Genomic DNA, 21,518 nt, shown 5'->3' on the forward strand with positions numbered 1-21,518 from the left:
GAAGAGAAAGAAGTTTGCGCCAATAACATGTCAAGATAAAAGTTGCCCTCGTTCAAAAATTTTAGCCTGTCTTAAATGGGAGGTTTAATTTGGGTTTAACACGATGTAAATATAGGAATCGAGAGTGTATTCTTTCAACTGATCTCAAAGCATTAAGGTTAATAATACAGCTAGTGATCAATATTTCTATAATAATCGTCTGTTCTACGATTAAGTGGCATTCGTGAGATTTTTAACCAGTTAACCGCCGTATTCGATCCGGAAATACATATATTTCAAGATTAGGACCAGAAAACTCGTCCTTCAAATATCGATCAAATATCGACTCATTTGGGAAAAAAAAACTTTCAAACCTAGGACTTCGCGAGGTCTCAGGTTTGAGAGTTTTTGCCGAGATGAGATTTGTTTAATGCGTGTCATTCCCGAGTACGGCAGTTAACTGGTTAATTTGGATACACATTATCTTTCCCAAGAAAACATGAGAGGATAGAGAGATTTTTCACTCGAGTCAAGGCCAGTCCTTTCATCAGACGACATCGACACAAAATGAGAATAATTCTCACAGGAGATATAGTCTTTTGAGACACGAAGAATGTTATTAGTATTGGGACATATTTTACATAAGACTGGTTTTGTTTTGTTTTTTGGTTTTTGCAAAAATGATTAAAGAAAACCAAATATTATGAGTCTTTAAAAAAGTTATAAGGGATTGACTTATGTGTGACTATGTGGTAGATAGACACTCGTATTCGGATCGGAAGGTCCTGGGTTCGAGTCCCGCTCTGACAGGCGCATGGTTGAGTCATTCAATAAAGTTCTTTACTCACATTCTCTCACCGTACTCAGTTGTAAAACGAGTACCTGGCCGTTAACAGCTTTGTCTCTGTCATAAAAATTGTAATATCGCCTAACAACCGTCATGTTTCGTCCTACTTATTAAGTAGTGTTACGGGTGGCTCTGGACCCCCTGTAAAGCGGTTTGAGCACGTTTTGGGAATATTGATCTATATAAAAGCTCAAGTTGTTTTATGATCAGCTTTCTTATCGTTTCTTTCACAAGTCAAGATTTATTCCCTTGATACATCTTATGCTTGAGTAACAAGAGAGAGACCATCAGAATTTGCAAATGATCTTTAACAGCACTTTTTGCGATCATTGGGATTCATAACACTATCATACTATTACGAGGAAAAAAGCCACATTTAACAGAGTCATATTATTGTAAAACACTGATTTGGTACTACCTAGACTGAATCTTGCATTGAACCAGGTGCAAAACAATGAATTTCAAGTCATTATATTTAGAGTTTTATACACTTACATTTACATTTACACACACACACACACACACATATATATATATATACATATATATATACATATATATATATATATATATATATATATATATATCTGTGTGTGGGTGTGTGTGTGTGTGTGTGTGTGTGTCTTTAAGAAAATATATCAACTTTCCGGCATCAAGCAGGCCGAGAAGTAGAATTCACAGTGTAGATTACTTGATCTTAGTTTCAGGGTCTGGATTTAGCGAAGGCAAAAGCTAAAGTTATGTATATATATATATATATATATATATATATATATATATATATATATATATATATATATATATATATGTCGTTGATCATAATTCTAAAATGGAAGAAAAGAAATTCATTACGATTTATAGAATATGGAGAGATCTTAGTTGTCGTCAACTCCAGATGGTCGACATTTCACGTCACATCAATCATTTCAAGACAAATGCAAGACTTGGTCAATTTTAAATGAGAAGAAAAAGCCATGACGTCACACCCTCTACTTTTCTGGTTCCAAAATCCTTGGAAGTGTTGGTTGTACCCAGTCCTTCGAAAAACGAATAATGAATTTTAATCATAGGATGGCATAATTAATTTAGTAGCAGGTTATATACGCAGATTATAAGTATAAAATCGACGTAAAAGTGCGATGATGTAAGATATTTATTGACGGCCAGCATAAATTTAGAATAGAAAATGAGATGCCGTCATTCCGAAACCAGAAGATCATTTATACAACGTATGTATTCAGTCCTTCGGAAGAGTGGTTTTATACTTCCAACGAGATAAGAATCATTTTTTTACATCACACTTTCGTTCCCTATTGTTTGATCCGATGCCTTCTGATGAGACCTGGCCTTGACTCTATCTAGAATGTCGTGCGTCCTTGGGAGATATAATGTGTATCCAAGTTAAAATCTCATGAATCCCACCAACCATTAAGCTTATTCCCGTCACTAATCATTATGGTTGACAAGCACCATAAAACCCTCTCGAGTTTCCTTGTAAAAACCATAGAAACTCACTGATTTTGATAAAATCATCATCGTTTAATGTTTTTGTTTGGCAGGGTTTCCATGGATACCGATAATCACCTATATCATTATCAGAGGGGTTACCGATGACCTTAACCTCAAGTAAGTATTATATTATATGTTTTGGAAAAATTGAATGAATGTATTATCTGTTTACGAGCTAATAGATTCTAAACACCTTTAAGTGCTCTGTGTAACTTTTATGCATAAATACAATTTATCAATTATATGAATAGCATTCAATGTTAATTGATAATATTGAGTATAAAATATCCAATACATAAATACGTGTCATAGTCAATATTCGTCGTATAATTAACTCTATTTACATTCATTTGGCATATACACGTTTGTATATTTTAGAGTTTCAAATAATTTATGTACAAAAAACATTAATACACAATGTCATGTTACATAATTCATCAAAATCAAATATTATGTTGATAAGTTCTTTATCAATGGTATTCTTAAAAATATTAATTGAATTAGAATGTTTTGTTTCGAACTTTATATTATTCCAAGTTTTATACAACAACACTGTCAACTGGGGTGGCTTAGGCCACTTACTGAAAATAAGATTATTCTAAAAGTTAAATTACTTGTAGCTATTCTGATTGGTTAAGGCTTAGTTACGGGCGAATCATCAATTATACAGCATATTGACCAAACAAATATTTACATATCTGACCATAAAACTTTTCCTGACATCGGTCGATTGAAGTGTACCCCAGCTTGTCAGAATTTTTTATTTTAACTCATACGAGTCTTTTCTATTTATCTGGCAATACGGATTAATAGATCAAGATGTGCTGTCACATCTACTCACGAAATGTTTTGAAAACTATTTACTTGTCATAAACTGTGCTCTAAGTAGAATATTCTTTATAATTTATACTACCAGCAAGACAAATGTTACCAAATTTTGATTGTATACAGTTGGAGTTGCTTGTAGACGAATTTCAAAAAGGGTGTCAAATTGGGGGCTTGTACCAGAGCATTCATTTATATAAATTGTAAATAAACGGGGTGAAAGTACACATTGGTATAATTTATGGTAGGACCTAATCATGAAATTCGACGAATTGCATGCTGTCCGACGTGCACTTGTTTGCAGGTCTGATAACCCAAATAATTATGGGCTCATTGTTGTAATGGAAATTTCAAAAATTGACGCAAAATATTGTCCACTACAAAAATGTTAAACTAGGCCCATAATTTCGTTCGAGTGTCAGATCTGCATACATGTACATGTCAGGTTGTTGCTTTGTTTTCGTTTTGTTTTTGTTTTGTTTTTTGTTATTTTGTTATTTGTTTGTTATGTTTTTATTAGTTTTTTGTATGTTTGGTTTTTGTTGTTTTTTTTTTTTTTGGTTTTATTTGTGCTATCTCTACAGGTAAATGAGGTTTATTGTATTAAATAATGAGAACAAATCAATAAAAAGAATTCTACAGCGCAATCTTGGTTGGTCCAGATGTTTGTAAATGTTAGTTGTAAATTCGATGACAATGTCCTGAACACTTCTATTATAAGATCGGTAAGAAAACTGATGTGTATCTGATTTAGAACAAATGTGAGGATTTAATTTATCAAGTACGTCTTTCAAAACAATTCAATGAAATTGAAGTAAAGCTATAGGTATGAGATCTTTTATACCCGAAATTTCCCCTTTCTTAGGAATAGGAATAACTTGAGACATTTCCCACATTGTAAGAAATGCAGGAATGTCAATGGCATATCAAATAAATATCTAAAAAATTAAGTCAGTTGATAAGACACACCTTCAACAATTTGCCTTTCATGTAACCCGGCCCCCTTTGCCTTCGTTTTATTAACGTTCATCCATTAATATCCATCAGTGCCTATTGTCTGATACTCATCCACGCATGAGTCGAACGCCGGGACACATCGTGTTAAGTACCCAAGAACACAAATTAATACGAGAGAAGACATTAATTTACCACCCATCCGTATTGATATCTCTCTACAAGCCTTGGCTTTGCTACAAGTCGAAACACGGAAATGTTAAGGCAAGAATGCCACCGCGCTATTAATTAATTGAAAAATTACCAACCCGGTCTCCTAGCGTGGCGGGTTTCATTGTAAAATTTGACACATGCTGTGCCGTTCATTAACTCCAGGTCATTAATTACAGCTGATTCTGTTTGGAAGTGCGTTGAAAGAGCTGGGTTATATTGACATTCCCTAATGTTATGTAGGTCAATTATTTCTAGGGTGCAATTTTGCACTAATAGAAACGTCATTTTGGGAAAGAGAGAACACGCTTGGCAATTCTTCCATGTCTAGGGTCGACCCCTACATTGCGCATAGTGAAGATCGTGGAAATGAATTCGCAAATCTATAATAATAAGTAAATTTTTACTATTAAAGGCTCATAATCATTTTTTTTCATAAATGGATAAACAACACAACATCCTACTCAGAAATGTTTAAGCCAAGAAACAGAGATTCATATAGATAGTGACAAGGTTTACAAAAGAAGTGTTTACCATAGTACGAGTATTATGCGCACTTTAAATAAAATATATTTCCTTGGTACTGTCGATCTGATAATGATTTTATCTCAATTCATTGCGATCATTTATTATCATCATGGTAGTATATTCTTTGCGATAGACTAGCGTCCTATCAATAGGGGAGTAAGCAATTAATTGCTATATATTGTCCGTTTCACGCTGTAGAAATGGGGAGAGACATGTGGCTCTGAATGACGACTTTTACGTTGTGTATTCAGATTATGGAATAAGTTAATTCCCTTTTGCATAACATCGTAAGGTGTTCCATAAAAACATTATACAAAATGAATTAGACAAATGCTTGCCCTCAACAGGAATCATTCATATTGTCAAGGAGAGCACATAGAGGCAGCGTGACTCAGCGGTACGGCCTTTGCTCCGTACCCGAAAGGTATCGAGTTCGATCACCCACCGCTGGGCTGTATGGCCTTGAATAAGTCACCTCGTCCTAGCTCAATTTGCGGCGTCGCACTGCGGCTGACGCCTGGATTATTCCAGTCTTCCCTTGGAAAAGACCCTAGAGACAAATTTCCCCTATGGGATGAATAAAGGGAATGTTAATTTTTTAAATTTATTTTTAAATAATTTTACACAAGGAGAAAACCTTAAGTACCAGAACCGGAGGCTCAAACCCACGGGTTACAGTCCTCCTCCTACTCCACGCCTCAAGTAGTCCTTTAGAACCATAAAGCCGGAAGTTATCCCGGTTTTTATAGCGTAAAACAGACAATAGCAAATGCTTGCTTCCCTTTGGATAGTATGCTAGTCATTCGCAAATTACTTTCCACCAGATAATCTAACAGACCCAACTAAATCACTGCTGTGTGGACAAGAGGTTGAGAAAAAAATATCTTGACCTCCTGGAAGATCTCGGTTAATTTTCGTGTGAATTGGGTGCTCTACCAACTGAACTCCCCCCCCCCCCCCCGGCCAACTCGGGTTCTCCCCCACACCCCCTCCGCTTCCATCCCCTATTCTTATCATATTCTCTTACTGTAAAATACACAACCTAGGTCCCAACCCCTCAAACGGGTATTATTCTACCCCTTCCCATAAGTTATAGTTTTGCATAATGATATCAAGTTTACTTGTACCATCTGATTGTCAAACGTTAAAGTTCACAAAAATTAGATATTTTTAATAAAGTAGTATAATTTAAATGTATTTTGAAAATGTAAGCTTGTCAGAGTCAACGAAATCAGAATTGATTGAGGGGTAGCTAGAATAAAAGATTTCTTACACTCTAGGGTTTTGGAATTCGAACTTTGTTCCCAACGCGCACTCCAAAGCTTAAGCAGCGGTTGGAAACACGTCCTGAATTCCAAAAAGCATGTGTAAGAATCGTAATTGCTCTACTAGATAGATATCTGGCTAGAATAAATGCTCAATGTTTATTTCACAACCTTTCTCAAGGTTTCATGGTTTCTAGGAGTGAACAAAAATCGCAATTTACACCAACTCATGCGCAAAATCCCCAACGCCTATGACAGCCCATTGTGTTTCCTTCCTTGTTTGTAATTCATTTTTTGTCGCCAATCCAGGCATTCAAGTAGGCAACACATTATGCCTTCATCCTATTCCGACGTAGACTTATTTGCAGGTCTGATAATCCATTTCCTTATGGGCTCATTGTTGTAACGGAAAACTAAAAAAATGACGCAAAATATTGTCCATTACAACAATGTTAAACTAGGTCCATAAGTGGGTTCGGATGTCAGACCTTCATATACGTACACGTCGTTCTATGCGGTTTCTTACACTTCAAAATCTTGATCAGTTTATCTTGAAATTGACTAGTCGGCATATCCTTCAACTCGACATGTTTGATTTAGACAACGAATTCATTGTCGAATCAAGATAAATACAATGTACAATGGCACTTCTCGAGTTCCAAACAAAATAATCAATCAAAGCTTAAAAACCACCATAGGGGGAGTTTGAATTAACGCTTACCTGAACATTGCAATACAACACGATAGAATACAATCATATCATTTTAAAGGATAATATGACATAGCCGTCAAGTGAACTTTATCAGAAGCAGATCTGTGCGTATTATAATTTGATTATACCGACGGACACCTATTTGCGGGTACGGGTTTGCTTTAACATTGTTGTAATGGACACTCTTCTGTATGGGTTTGAGATTATTGCTATTACAGCAATGAGCCAATAACAATTTGGGTCATCAGACCTGCAAATAAGTATACGTCAAATTTAACATAATAAACTCAATCCGATAGTCAATATAATGATAATTCAATCATCAAAAATCATTACAACAATGACTTATTTATTTTAAAATCCTACATAAAGTTCTGATAAATCTAAAGCATTTTAGTTATTTTAGTAGCATTTTTCGTTATGTGTTTAAGCCGACGTGCACATATATGCAGGTCTGACATCCGAACCCACTTATGGGCTTAATTTAACATTGTTGTAATGGACACTATTTTGCGTCATTTTTATAGATTCCCATTACAACAAAGAGCTCATAATTAATGGGTTATCAGACCTGCAAATAATGTCACGTCGGTTTAAGCTTATTCCACTCATTGATTCTTCTACATATAAATGAGTTTTGACGTATAGATGAAGGTCATCTTCTAATGAATATTTTGAATTGGTCATCTTACACAATCAATACCAAAATTCAATATATGATATATATATATATATATATATATATATATATATATATATATATATATTATGTATGTATATATATATATATATATATATAAGAGAGAGAGAGAGAGAGAGAGAGAGAGAGAGAGAGAGAGAGAGAGAGAGAGAGAGAAAATCCACGGAATAGAAGTGCTCGACCTTAATGTTTAAGGAGCGGTAAATATATCTAAATATAGAATTATTTACTGTAGAAGTAAACAATAAATATATATATATATATATATATATATATATATATATATTATATATATATATTCATATATATATATATATATATATATATATATATATATTTCGTGCCTCATATTTTCGTCTCTGATGTAACCTTAAATGTTTACAGTCTGATAAATACAATTTAGTGAGAACAATGGCTTGCAAAAACAATAAAAAAGAACAGAGTGGCGACAATATCGTTCCTTCTAAAGAATGATCGAAATTGACGTCACTCAGCTCTTTGTTATTGTGTATGCGTGTATGTGTGTGTGTCTGTGTGTGTTGATACGTTATATCCGGTTGGCGGATTTTATGAGTATTTTAACTAAGCGTACGTATAGCATCAATTCTTTAATGATGAAAAAAAAAAAAACGACAATACTCAATATTATGTATTCAAAATGCTTTCTGTGTGCATCTTCCAGGAACAATTAAAATGTCTAACGGGTTGGTTAATGGAGATAAATGTCACTTAATTATTATTGCAACCGTTGACTACGTGAGACAGGCCTTCATTCGAAGCCAAATACAACAAATGGCTCCTTGGAGATGCCGAAGGTCATGAGATGACAGAATCAATTTCCGTCCACAAGGCGTCTTTGACAACAGCCGGAAACGTCAAACCTCTTTGATGGATCTAAATATCATTTGGATGAGGATGACTGTGTTGTTCTTGATAATGAGATGATGATGATGGTGGTGGTGGTGGTGGTGGTGCTGGTGGTCGTGGTCGTGGTGGTGGTCGTGGTCGTGGTGGTGATGGCGATGGTGGTGGTGGTGGTGGTGTTGGAGGTAGTGGGGGTGGTGGTGGTGGTGGTGGTGATGATGATGATGATGATGATGATGATGATGATGATGATGATGATGATGATGATTACAATGATAATGATGATGGTGGTGGTGGTGGTTGTGGTGGTTGTGGTGGTGTTGAGATAATGATGAAAACGACGACGGTAGTAACGCCAGAATTTGAGCGGCAGGGTGCCTGACATATGTTATGAAAGTCAAGCGATGTTCAGGGTGATCGGTGAACCGATGGATGACAACCACCGCTAGACTATTATCCCCTGTGGTGTGTCATTTAGTAGGGCACTTCACAATCATTATCCTTTCGAATTAGATCTAAGTGAGTAAAAGCTAATGCCTGGCTAAGAGGCAATGAGGATTTTGTCAGATTTACTACACGTTGGGCGCTTAGATGGTGATATATTCTATGCAAAATGGAAATTTGTTTTCAAATGGGCGACTGAAATAATCAGTGAGGCTTTATAAAACGTAATAAACTTTTTTTTTTTTTAAATTATGCCCTTCCGCCATGACATCATAGGACATCGTCGCCTAGGCATTCCACGAAGGAATACAGATAATTTATCAACAATATGTCTGATGTAGACAGGAATCACCCATGTTGTCCAAGTGAGCAAATTGGGGGTTAATAATCTTGCCCAAGGAAAAAAACGAAAGTGCCTGGAGCGGGGCTCGAATCCGGGACCTTCCGGGTCCCTGTGCAATGACTTAACCACTTGTTTCGCCTATAAAACGTAATTGGTATAATAAATGAAACCATAAAAACTTGATCATTTAAATAGGGCATTATCTATTAAACGTGCCCGACGCTATTTAGAATGGTCCATATCCAACTACAGCACTTAACATCACCGCTGATGTGATATTACATTTTTTTTCGAACAGCTAATCATTTTACACCTGAGTACGGTGAGAGAATCTGAGTAAAGAGCATGTTCCCATTCGAAGGCTAGTGTCATACCACTAGACCACATAGTATAAATGGTGATGATGACTTCAAAAGTAATTTCAGTGTTGATTGATTCCAGGTAGGATATGGCACCAAAAGATGTCAAAATATGGCATGATGCAAATTGAAAACAGAACGAAAATTCAAAGTGCTTTTTGTGAAACCCATGATATATATCACCTTTTTAAATTATAAATGTCAAACTGTCATTCCAAATAAGCTTGGGAATATCCATAATATGATTTTCCTTGGTGAAAATAAGATGAATCTGGGTGATTTTTAAACAAAACCAACTATATACGAATATATATATATATATATATATATATATATATATATATATATATATATATATATATATATATATATATATAAGATGTAATGTCTTATCATTAATCATCCCGGAGTAACAGAAAAAAAAGGAAATATTTCCATAGAATTTTAAAATAACTGAAGATTGATGTCTTTTTCTTTTTTTTTTGGTCTTTTTTTTTTTTTTGGTCGAATTTTACGAAAAACGACCCCTCGGCACAGCTTTATTTTAAACAGCTTATCAAGTTGAATTTCAGACTTCACTGTCGCTTTTGACCTGATTTTGAATTTAGGTCAACGACCAATGTAATATATCAAGATTAAAGAAGCTTACGGCTTTATTTTTTACTAAGCTTTGAATGATTCATAAGACCCCGATTTGTCCCCTGAAATAAGTTCGTGTTAATTACAGTGCTAATGGTCAATGGCCATCTATCGTTATGTGACGCACCACTAGTTACTATTTCTTCCTCACCGTAGCTGCCACTCGATTCATATTTAACCCCTTATTGGTGAGATTCGAATCTATTCTAATCAGAGAGCCTACCATTGATATCAGCGTAACTTATTAGGTCATCTACAATTGTAACATTTCGTGTTCTTAAAATTGTTACATCTAATTTTTCTTAAAATGCTCATATCAACTAAGTATGTCTTGTAAAGCGCCATATATGTATATGTATGTAATGTATGTATGTAATATGTATATGTATGTACATAATTTTGTTTTCACTTAGACAAAACGGTGTGGTGGCTAATCACGTCTATCAGGTATTTTGTCGTAAAGAACCAGAAGAAGAATGCTATTAAGTGTAACGTCAAAATGACAAGGTCTAGCAGATGACAGGGAACGATGAGTTTTTCTTAATTTTGAGAAACAATAGGGAATGAGATTAGCGGAAGAGTAGCGTCCTTTGATTGGACGTCACCCATAGTCTGTGACGTCACCAGCGGAAAAGTTATTAGAGAGAGAACGTCATGTTGGTTGTGCGCATGCGTCTCTCTTTTAGAATAATATTGGCATTAAGTCATCTCAACTATCTCAAGCATTTTGGAGCACCTAGTATTACTAAAAGTCAATAACTTTATTATCCAAAACAGAATTACCATGATATAATCCCTATCTTCTTAATTGTCAACGAATGGGATATAAGCGTGGTCCCCATTTACAAATACAATACTAGATATTATTGCTGCGGCGCTTCTGTTATTTTCACAATTATAATAATAATGATAATAATAATAATAATAATAATAATAATAATAATAATAATAATAATAATTATTATTATTATTATTATTATTATTATTATTATTATTATTATTATTATTATTATTATTATTATTATTATTAGTATTATTATTATTATTATTACTATTATTGTAAGTATTGGTGGTATTACAATGTTGTATTTTTATGATTATTTATGGTATCATTTTATGCTTTGGTTTCATGTACCTTTTTTTCTCACTTTCATGTCTGTTGTCATCAAATTGTATGGATTATTGATTAAAATAAAAGTTATTTTTGTTTGTCTTATTTTGACTATGGAACTGATACTTATCATAGCAGACCTGCCTACTTGAAATAGGAAAATGTAATAAGTAGTTTTCAGGGTAAATAACATCGTAGACATTTTAACTACCCTTAAAAACCACCAGTTGGTCCTTATAATGCATGGGGAAAAATATTAACTCTATGTGATAGCTCTGGCACCAGAACTTCGTTTTCAAGAAATGACATTTAATTAAAAAACCTTTATTATATCCAGCCCGGGATTTAGCCGTAGTACTACGGGAATTTTCGTGGTAGTGAGGAGGTCTGTTGTGATGGGTATCAATAATTTTTTATTTTTAAAAATTTTTTTTAAATGAGAAAAACTGATTGGAAATGTAAAAGTGATATTATTAATTATTATTATTATTATTATTATTATTATTATTATTATTATTATTATTATTATTATTATTATTATTATTATTACTATTATTATTATTATTATCATTATTATTATTATTATTATTATTATTATTATTATTATTATTATTAGTATTATTATTATTATTATTATTATTATTATTATTATTATTATTATTATTATTATTATTATTATTATTATTGAACGTATTGATGTTATTACGATTGTTGTATTTTTGTGTGGTGTATCAGTTTATTTTTTGGTTCCATTTACCTTTTTTTTTTTTTTTTCCACTTCATGTATGTTGGCATCAAATTGTTGATTTATTGGCGAAAGCCTAAGATTGAATAAACTTTGAAACTTTGAAACTTTGGTAACCGCTGTGATGTAATCGTAGCACGTCTGGTCGATGATCGGGAGGTCTGATGTTCGAATCCCGCAGTCGAGACAGGCTGATTTTTTTGGATGATTTATTCTTGTAATTTTCTTTGTTTTGTCTGGCATTGAGGTTTTTTAAAATTGTTTTTATATAGGGCAATATCGAATTAACATGCTACAAGAGCTTTACAAAGGGTAGCTGACTAACAGCATGTAGAGCGAGACATGACGCCTGTTAGGCGATAATACAATTTTTTTTCCGACAGAGACAGCGCTGTTAACTGTCAGGTACTCGTTTTACACCTGCGTATCGTGAAAGAATGTGAGTAAAGAGTCTTTCCACGGGACTCAACTATGCGCCGAGCGAGGCTCGAACCCAGGACCTTCCTATCCGAAAGCGAGTGTCATACCACTAGACCATATAACCTTTTTGTCTGGCACTGCTTCATACAAACCTCGCCATATTCACTCAAATTTTATAATTTTAGCTGAGAATTTATTTATAAGCAGCTGACTGATATAATATCAGTTTTAATTCGACGGTCACATTTGGAGAGAGAAAAATGATTTATATTATACTGGTCAGCACAATTTGTCAGGTCATAATTAAACTATTTATTAAGGTCTGAATCGTGTGTCTGTAACTGCTACTGTTCTCAGTCTATGATTAGCTCAGAAGAAGACAACTAGGTCAATGATATAAACTGATAATCGTTTATAAAAACACAAGTCTGATATAATAAGAGTTTATCTGAGTTTTGGTTTCAGAAAATGATTGCATAATTTTTCACGTCATAATTAACTGAATCGTATGTCTCTAATAGCTACTGTTCTCAGAATATGATTAACTCAGAACAAGACAACCCGGTCAATGATATAAACTGATAATCGTTTATTAACAACACAAGTTTGATATAATGAGATTATATTATCTAAGTTTTGGTTTCAGAAAATGATTCATAAAAAAAAAAAAAGTTAGAAATTTGGCATGTTTCTTCAATTTTTTAAGTAAAAGTTGATCAAAAGTTATGCCTAATTTTCTGCTGGTGCAAACTACTTGTACCGAGTTATTGGATCTTGTGTTGAGTTTTTTTTTGTTTTTTTTTTTGTTTTTGTTTTTTTTTTTTGGGGGGGGGGGTCTTTTGGTTTGTTTGATTTGGTTTGTTTTTGATTTTCTTTTTTTCTTTTAATTTAGGTTTTTCCGTTTGTTGTTTTGCTTATGCTTTTTTCTTTTCTTGGTGGATGGGAGTTTTGGGGTGTTTTGCTTTATTTAATTTTATTTATTTTTTTTTTTTTTTGCTTTATGTTATTTGTTGTTGTTGTTTTTGTTTTGTTTTGTTTTGTTTTGTTTTTAATCAATTTCTTCTATTGTTTTACTTGCTAATTGATTTATTTTTAAGTTCCTTTTTTCATGTACAAATAAATGATTTATCTAAATGCGCTTCTAAAAATAATCACACTTCAGCTATCGTCACCAACTTCAATTGTGTGAATATCTCTGAATTATGGGATTTGCAGGAATGCAAGTGAACTTTTTGTTTCACTTAAGGTCTCGCCCAACGTGTACTTATTTATAGGTCTGAAACCTAAATCGTTGTGGTCTGATTGATGTAAATCTCAAATCGATATAAAATATTGTCCAATACAACGTTAAACCAAGCCCATGATTGCGTTCGGTTATCAGACCTGCATATCTATATATATATATATATATAATATATATATATATATATATATATATATATATATATACATATATAATATATATATATATATATATAATATATATATATATATATATATATATATATATATATATATATGCCCGTCGGACTCGCTCAAATTCGGAATCAACCTCTCTCGCTAATATTGTCAATAACACAACTCGATGTCTCAGCGGTCCGTAAGGTGTCTCATCTTGTTAAAACAATCAAGAGAAGTCGAGTGTGGTCACTGACGGAATTTGTAACGGGAAATAAATGCAAGGACTGGAACGGCGTTGGCATTTTGAACAAGTATCATACACATAGTTTTCCACTCGAATCAAGTGTGAATGGGTATCTGGATGTCAGCGTTAACGTCTCCTCTGAGAGTATTAGTACCAAAAAGGAATCTTTACAGGCGAACTATGAAATAGAACTGCTTACGCACATTGAAATTTTGTTCTTTTCCAAATTGAGTTGTTGATACCTCAGAGCACTTCCTCGTGATATGGTAGAGCGCTCATGTTGGACCCGCGATCTCAAGTAGTCGGGAAGAGAGAGAGAGAGCTCTAATAATGACTAGGGGTAGAGACGATCTTTTTTTTTGGAATCGTGGATAGCTCATACGGTAGAGTCACGCTCTTCCCGGCCAGGCGGAGTTGTAGTACCAGTAAGGTCGCGGGTTCAAACCCCTATCACCGCCGCGAAATTGTTATTCTCTATTGTCTTCTGGCACTTTCCCACTCACTTCATCTCTTGTTGTTATCAACAAATACAATGTCTTATTATTACCATCATCATTATTATCATTATTATTATTATTATTATTATTATTATTATTATTATTATTATTATTATTATTATTATTATTATCATTGTTATTATAATAATTATTATTATTAACATTATTAATATTGTTATTATTATTATTATCATGATTGTTATTAATATTATTGTATTTATTGTTATTAAAACAGTTTGTTTCAGGGATGACTTTTAAAGATCATTGAGTATCGTGAATTCGTGGTATTGCGCAAGATACATTATGTTCATCTTTGGTTGTAAACAAAGGGCATTCATTTGCCTTTCAGGTCCGTTTTGCTCACAGTCTGACCTTTCCTCTCATTCCGTCTGTTGGTTTATCATAGCAAAGTGGGTGACCCCTCTCGTTATCAGCAGTTGTCGAACCGAACAGGAACCGAACGCAAACGGTTTATCTTGGAATTAAAATTTCGTTCAGTTTTCTGCCAGCAAAGTGAAACAACGCGTATCTAGTTTCTTTGTAATTGTTTTAGAACACCTTTTGGATGATTAGTTTTCACTAAATATATTTTATGAATACTAATACAGTGTTTCCTAGAAGTCTGGAGCCAATAACAAATCGTATTGGTTCTGAAACTAATGAAGATTAATTATGCAATTTGTTACAGTTCATAAGGAAATCGTTTAAGTTTGTTTTTTTTTCTTCTTTTTTTTTTGTTTGTTTATTTGTGTTTTGGGTTTGTTTTTTGTTGTTTTTTTTGGTTTTTGTTGTTGTTGTTGTTGTTTTGGCGGGGGGGGGGGGTTGCCAAATTTATTGGCAGCAGTTGAATCAGTCAGCAAAGAAATTCCCAAAAACACTAGATGAGAACTTGAGTAACGCATCAAAATACTAATCATACAAAATGGTGGACATATTGAAATCCATGGCAGATGTGTGTGTTTGTGTGTGTGTGTGTGTGTGTGTGTGTATATGTGTGTGTGTTTGTTTGTTTTTTAATCGTAAAAATATGTTAAGTCATTTTTCGAGTTCTGGTTTGCTGTTTTTTAAAAACGACATATTTCTCTTTATTTTCGCTAACATCATGTGCTAAGCTGTACTGTCTGTTTCTCCGTAAACTATTTTCTTATTGGTTCCAAACATCTGGGTCACCTTGTATAAACGTAAATTACAGAAATGTATAGAATTTATGTCACATTGGTTATTCACGAGCTGGAACCGATCACAGACGAAAATGAATGCACTCAGTTTACAATATTTTTCTACACACTTCACCTCGTCTAACATAATGTTATTACCGCTGTTGTCTTGTGACCCTTTGTAAAGTTTTTTGAGTACAGTTTAATAAAAAAGCTCACGGGGTTTTTTTTTTCTGTCACCAATCTTAGAAGTAATCTGCAAGACACGACAAGAAGCTTGACCGCCGTCAAAAGGGTCATCACGACTCGGCCAAAATCAATACATTCTCATTTCTTGGTCATTATGTTAGTTTCCAGTACGGCAATCAAAGTGTTGTTGAATGCTCGCCGGAGAATACTAATGAGATTTGGATTGATTTGTTCTAGGCAACTGATACATGAGGATTATTACTATCATCATCATCATCATCATCATCATCATCATCATCATCATCATCATCATCATCATCATCATTGTCATCATCATCATAATCATCATCAGCAGCATAATTTGTTTTGTTATCATCATCATCATCATCATCATCATCATCATCATCATCATCATCATCATCATCATTATTATTATTATTATTATTATTATTATTATTATTATTATTATTATTATTATTATTATTATTATTATAATCATCATTATTATCATCATTATTATTATTATTATACAAGTGTCCCAAACGGTATGCAAGCATCTTGATCTCCATTCAACCTTTGATATCATATAATACTGTTGTCACCAAGTCTCGGGCTTCATTTAAGGTTATCATCTTTTATGAATAAAGGTTTCTTTTCACTATTAACTTGTTTTTGTAAGTGTACATACATTTTTCCAAGTTTCTGCTGTCTCGTGTCCCTAGTCTTTGCTGTGCTTTTAGACAGCCAGTAGGATGATACTTTCTCAATATATTCTCTCTGCCAATACATTAAACGTTGAAAGTAACAAATAGTTTTGTGTGTTTGTATGATGTATCTGGCGGGCAAAAATGTTGAGTAGTTTACTTTAACGCATGCATTAATTGTGTTATTCGTTCAATTTCAGATGCTGGGTGGATCAAGCCGGCCACTTCGAATGGATCCTGTACACACCCATTCTTATTGTCCTTGTGGTAAGTGGCTCAAGTCACACATTTTCCTCCCTCTATTATTCCCGTTTATCTTCAGCTGTTCAGTTCCGTCTTCCTGATAATAAATATTTGTTATCATAAAAGTCCTCTAAAGACATAAGATCAAAAGGAATAGATATGGACGTTGGGATCTCCCCCTCTTTCAACAAAATATCGATGATTCGGACAATAATTACTAACGATGTTAACAGTAGGCTTTCATGGCGTTATAACTTTCTCTTAGTGTTAAGCGGGCATTACCAAAAGCTTGCTACTAATGGATTGTTCGCAATTCCATCACAGAGTACTTTCCGCCAGATACAATTACTGACCGGTGAGCAGGGAGGTCAGAAGACACCTGAATGTATACAGGATCGATACCGTTGCCTTTGCTTGTGAGGCGAGTACTCTAGGTATCGGCAACAATGAATATTATTTCTTTACTTGTTCTGACAACTCTTTTTTTTATCTCCCAGCATTACCATGGCGTAGTGAGCTAAATACGAGCCTGTTTTCAGGCTCGTGTATCAACTCAATGCCTCCAGAAAGGCAAGCCCATCCATTTGTGGCCTTTATCAGGCTAAAAGTCGTCTTCCCGGGGGATTAGGACCAAACTCCATTCCAGAGTACAATGACGGGAAATCACAAAACGCCTTTTTAAACTTTGGCCAGATATGTTTTACCTAAAGCTTAAAACTTGAGTTCATTATATCGCGTAACATCAACTAAATGTATTCAAAACGTAGTTCAATAAGTCAAAGCCAACATCAACATTTAACATAAAGGACGAGACATTCTTTTGCATTTTGGGGTAGGAGACAACACTCATTTTAAACCTGAATTTAAAATTAGTGGCAGGTTTGAGTGGTAGTGGGAAGTTGTGGAGTTCGACACTTAGTCGAAGACGGCTAATTTATAGTATGATTGATTTTGGCTTGTCTTTTTATTGCTTTGTCAGGTACTTTGTCATATACACCTTTACGCATTTTATTTTTATCTTGATCATAGAAAGAGTAGTTCCATTCTTCCTGTTGGAAATAAACGTATTAATCAATTCACTGCAAACACATTAGATTTGAATAATGACCGTCATATAAAAACACTCATCGAAATTACAAAACACTTTTTTTTCATTTTGGTGAGATACTTAAGATATCGATCAGCTAAGCTGATCCTTCTTCTTCTTCTTCTTCTTCTTCTTCTTCTTCTTCTTCTTCTTCTTCTTCTTCTTCTTCTTCTTCTTCTTCTTCTTCTTCTTCTTCTTCTTCTTCTTCTTTTCTTCTTCTTCTTCTTCTTCTTCTTCTTCTTCTTCTTCTTCTTCTTCTTCTTCTTCTTCTTCTTCTTCTTCTTCTTCATTCTTCTTCTTCTCTTCTTCTTCTTTTCTTCTTCTTCTCCTTCTTCTTCTTCTTCTTCTTCTTCTTCTTCTTCTTCTTCTTCTTCTTCTTCTTCTTCTTCTTCTTCTTCTTCTTCTTCTTCTTCTTCTCCGGTCCGGAAATTAAAGTCTGTTGGTGCACCAAAATAAATCTGGCAACTGGGGGGCCAGATGGCGTCTCCCAACATCAAAGGACCGATCATTATGCTCCAGCAGATTTTATAAATAATCATTGAGTCAAGGTATGATACAATTACCTTAATCACTGAAAGGTTTGCAAGTTACTCGTATATAAATCTGTAAAAAAAATAGTTTTAGAACATCTAGACTTGCAGGTAATTATGTTGGTAAAAATAATTTTACATGGGCTGTACGGAGAAATTTTGAGCTCCAACCCTGTTATTTATTTTTTGAAAGAATAGATTAGAAGTCAAACTTTTTGGGGCCATAAATGGATAGAATAGCCATTTGTAAGTGCATGGTCGAATAGGCCTAATTCTCAACACATCAAAGCGAAATTTGATACAGGAAATATAAACAATAATTCTCTTCCAATTTATGATTATTATTTTCTTTCACAGGTGAATGTGTTTTTTCTCCTTCGTATCGTGTTCATCATGATTAAACAGTTGGAACCACATCCGAATGAGCCAAGTAATTTCAGGTAAATAGCTTGTTGGATGTCGGGGGGGGGGGGGGGGGGGGGGGGGGGAGAGAGAGAGAGAGGGGGGGGGGAGGGGGAGGGGGGGGGGGGGGGGCAGGGAAGGTGAAGGGTGGCTGTGGGATAATTCTAAAAGACATATTTTAGTCTAGTTATGAATAGAATTTGATTTATTATATAAATGTATATAATATAATATCTCTGAATAAAAGACATTTACAATAATAATTGAATGATGCTTCTTTATTTTTTAATGTGATTTTAGCGAAATTTAACGCTTGGATATCTGACGTCCCACATTATTATTGTTAATTCGATATAATGATGCAAGCTATTTATGGGGAGATTAAAGGTGTATTTATTACCACGGTGCTGATTTAACATAAAAATTTCAAGCATTTTGTATAAATGTCCTAATTGCAACAGAGACTATGTAAACTTTTCTTGAACAGAAGACGAGCAAACAGAAGCGACACATCTCGATGAATGCCGGGAACAGGTGTGGACACAGATAGTATTTCTTCTCTCTATCTTTCTCACCCCTTCCTTTTCCCAAAAATAAATTTGTTTTGTTTTCCGCAACTTTTAACATGTTTTAAAACTATTTTCAGTCAATCTTGACACCACAATGATTGTATTGGCGGTAGAAAATCAGTAAGCCGTTAAAATCGTAATAGAACTGAGCTATCCAGCCACACAAAATATGACTTTCAAACTTAGTACCAGTCGTGCGCTCCTCTCTCCCGACTTCCGTGAGTACCACAACGTGACTACCCCGCAAACTAAGCTATCCACCATCCTCTGTACGAGTTCTGAATCTTATTCAAACCCAATAACGGAGCTATTCCTTGTAGGTCCTATGTGTTTACAAGTCTTGTTTCGTACAGAGGATGGTGGATAGCTTAATTTGCTCACCAATTATAGAGTTCTCGGAGTTTGTTAGCCAGTCTCGTTGTGGTCCTCACGGAAGTCGGGGTAGAGAAGCGTTAGATTGGTATGTACTAAGTTTGAAAGCCATATTTTCGTGTGGTTGGAAAGCTCAGTCGGTTGTGCGACCGATCGCTGTCTTCTCTCTCCCAACCAGGCGGAGGGTGTCGTGTCAATTGGATCCTGAGTTTGGCACTGACCCCGTGATTTTTATTATCTGTTTTCATATGGCACTACTCCATACCCTATTTTTCTGTTCACTTTATATGATATTTTAACATGGATCTTTTGTCAGACATTTATTTATTCAAGCTGTCAATTATTAGTAGGATTTTAAAAAGCTGTAGAACAAACATTGATTGAATGGTAAAAGTTTAAAATTTCCTATTATAATAGTTGTTTCTGTTCTCCGTCGCCATTGTCGCTGACGTATTGAAAGGTACCGCATAGCACTCCTATAAGTTTGTTTTTTCCTATAAGAGTTAGCTCGAGGTCGGTGGGATTTTTTCCATTAGGGTTAGTAATAAGTACCCAGTAGAGGTCCAAGGAATATTGTTTTTCCTATTAGGGTTAGTTTAAATTACTAGGTTGTGCCCGAAGAACGTGTGGCAGGCCTCCCGATATTTTAGTACATTCTATTGATTTTTAGTTAATCAGGATGTCTTCCATTACGTCATATATTTGCTTACTTGTGCAATATATATATATATATATATATATATATATATATATATATATATATATATATATATATAAAGTGTATATATATATATTATATATATATATATATATATATATATATATATATATATATATATATATATACACTTTTGGTGCTTCAGCTGCGCATAAAGCCAACAGAGTAGATTTCCAATCATCATGACCTGGTGCCATCTTTAATTTCTGTCCCCACGTCCACTTCTGGGCTTTCACTCTCCGTAACGCCTATGTTTCTTCTCCACTTCTCTAATCTTAAGTTAAGACTTAAATTCCTGTTTTTAATTTAGTAATATGACACTTGTAGGGGCAGCGTGGCTCAGCGGAACGGTCTTGGCTTCGTACTCGAAAGTTACCAAGTTCGATCACCCACCGCTGTGCTGTTTGGCCTTGAGCAAGTCAGCTCGCCTAGCTCAATTTGCGGTGCTTCACTGCGGCTGACGCCTGGGTTATTCCAGTCTTCCCTTGGAATAGACCCTAGAACAAATTTCCCCTATGGGATGAATAAAGGGAATTTTATTATTATTTTATTGTTTTATTTATTTATTTATGGTTGAGTCCTTGAAAATGGACATTTTCTTACCTTTCTTCGCCTAAAATTCTGAATACCTAATCGGCAACAGCGTTTGTTCCTGTCCAAAAATTAATATTTAGTGTTATTGAGCCTTACATTCATTATGCATATTCTTACGTCAGTGTGCTCTGTGAAGCTCTTTATGCTCATTTAATGGATATTGTGCGCTAGACAAAAGTTTCTTTGCTAATGAAAAAAAAATGAATATAACAGCTTCACAAAAACAAAATACCAAACACTGAGCGTATCGCGCTCAAAAACCTTCTTCTAACTTATGACATTGTCTTTAACATCTGCTGAGTAAGGGGTTTGAGTCCGAAACGTTCCGTGTTTGGTATTTTGTTCTTTTTTGAAGCT

General features: G+C 34.3%; 1 protein-coding gene across 2 annotated transcripts in view; it reads left to right on the top strand.

Moving 5' to 3' along the window:
- LOC144964926 (calcitonin receptor-like) overlaps nt 1-21,518 on the top strand; it is a 231,953-nt gene that overhangs the window by 192,374 nt on the left and 18,061 nt on the right. For both annotated transcript variants that reach the window (XM_078899721.1, XM_078899722.1), the window contains exons 10-12: nt 2,386-2,452; nt 16,847-16,913; nt 18,864-18,946. In XM_078899721.1, the coding sequence (XP_078755847.1) occupies nt 2,386-2,452; nt 16,847-16,913; nt 18,864-18,946 (217 nt within the window). The remainder of the gene's footprint in view (nt 1-2,385; nt 2,453-16,846; nt 16,914-18,863; nt 18,947-21,518) is intronic.

The sequence above is a fragment of the Berghia stephanieae genome, chromosome 2 (assembly GCF_034508935.2).
Source record: "Berghia stephanieae isolate SIO BIC M18660-M18661 chromosome 2, UCSD_Bste_1.3, whole genome shotgun sequence".
Taxonomy (NCBI): Eukaryota; Metazoa; Mollusca; class Gastropoda; order Nudibranchia; family Aeolidiidae; genus Berghia; species Berghia stephanieae.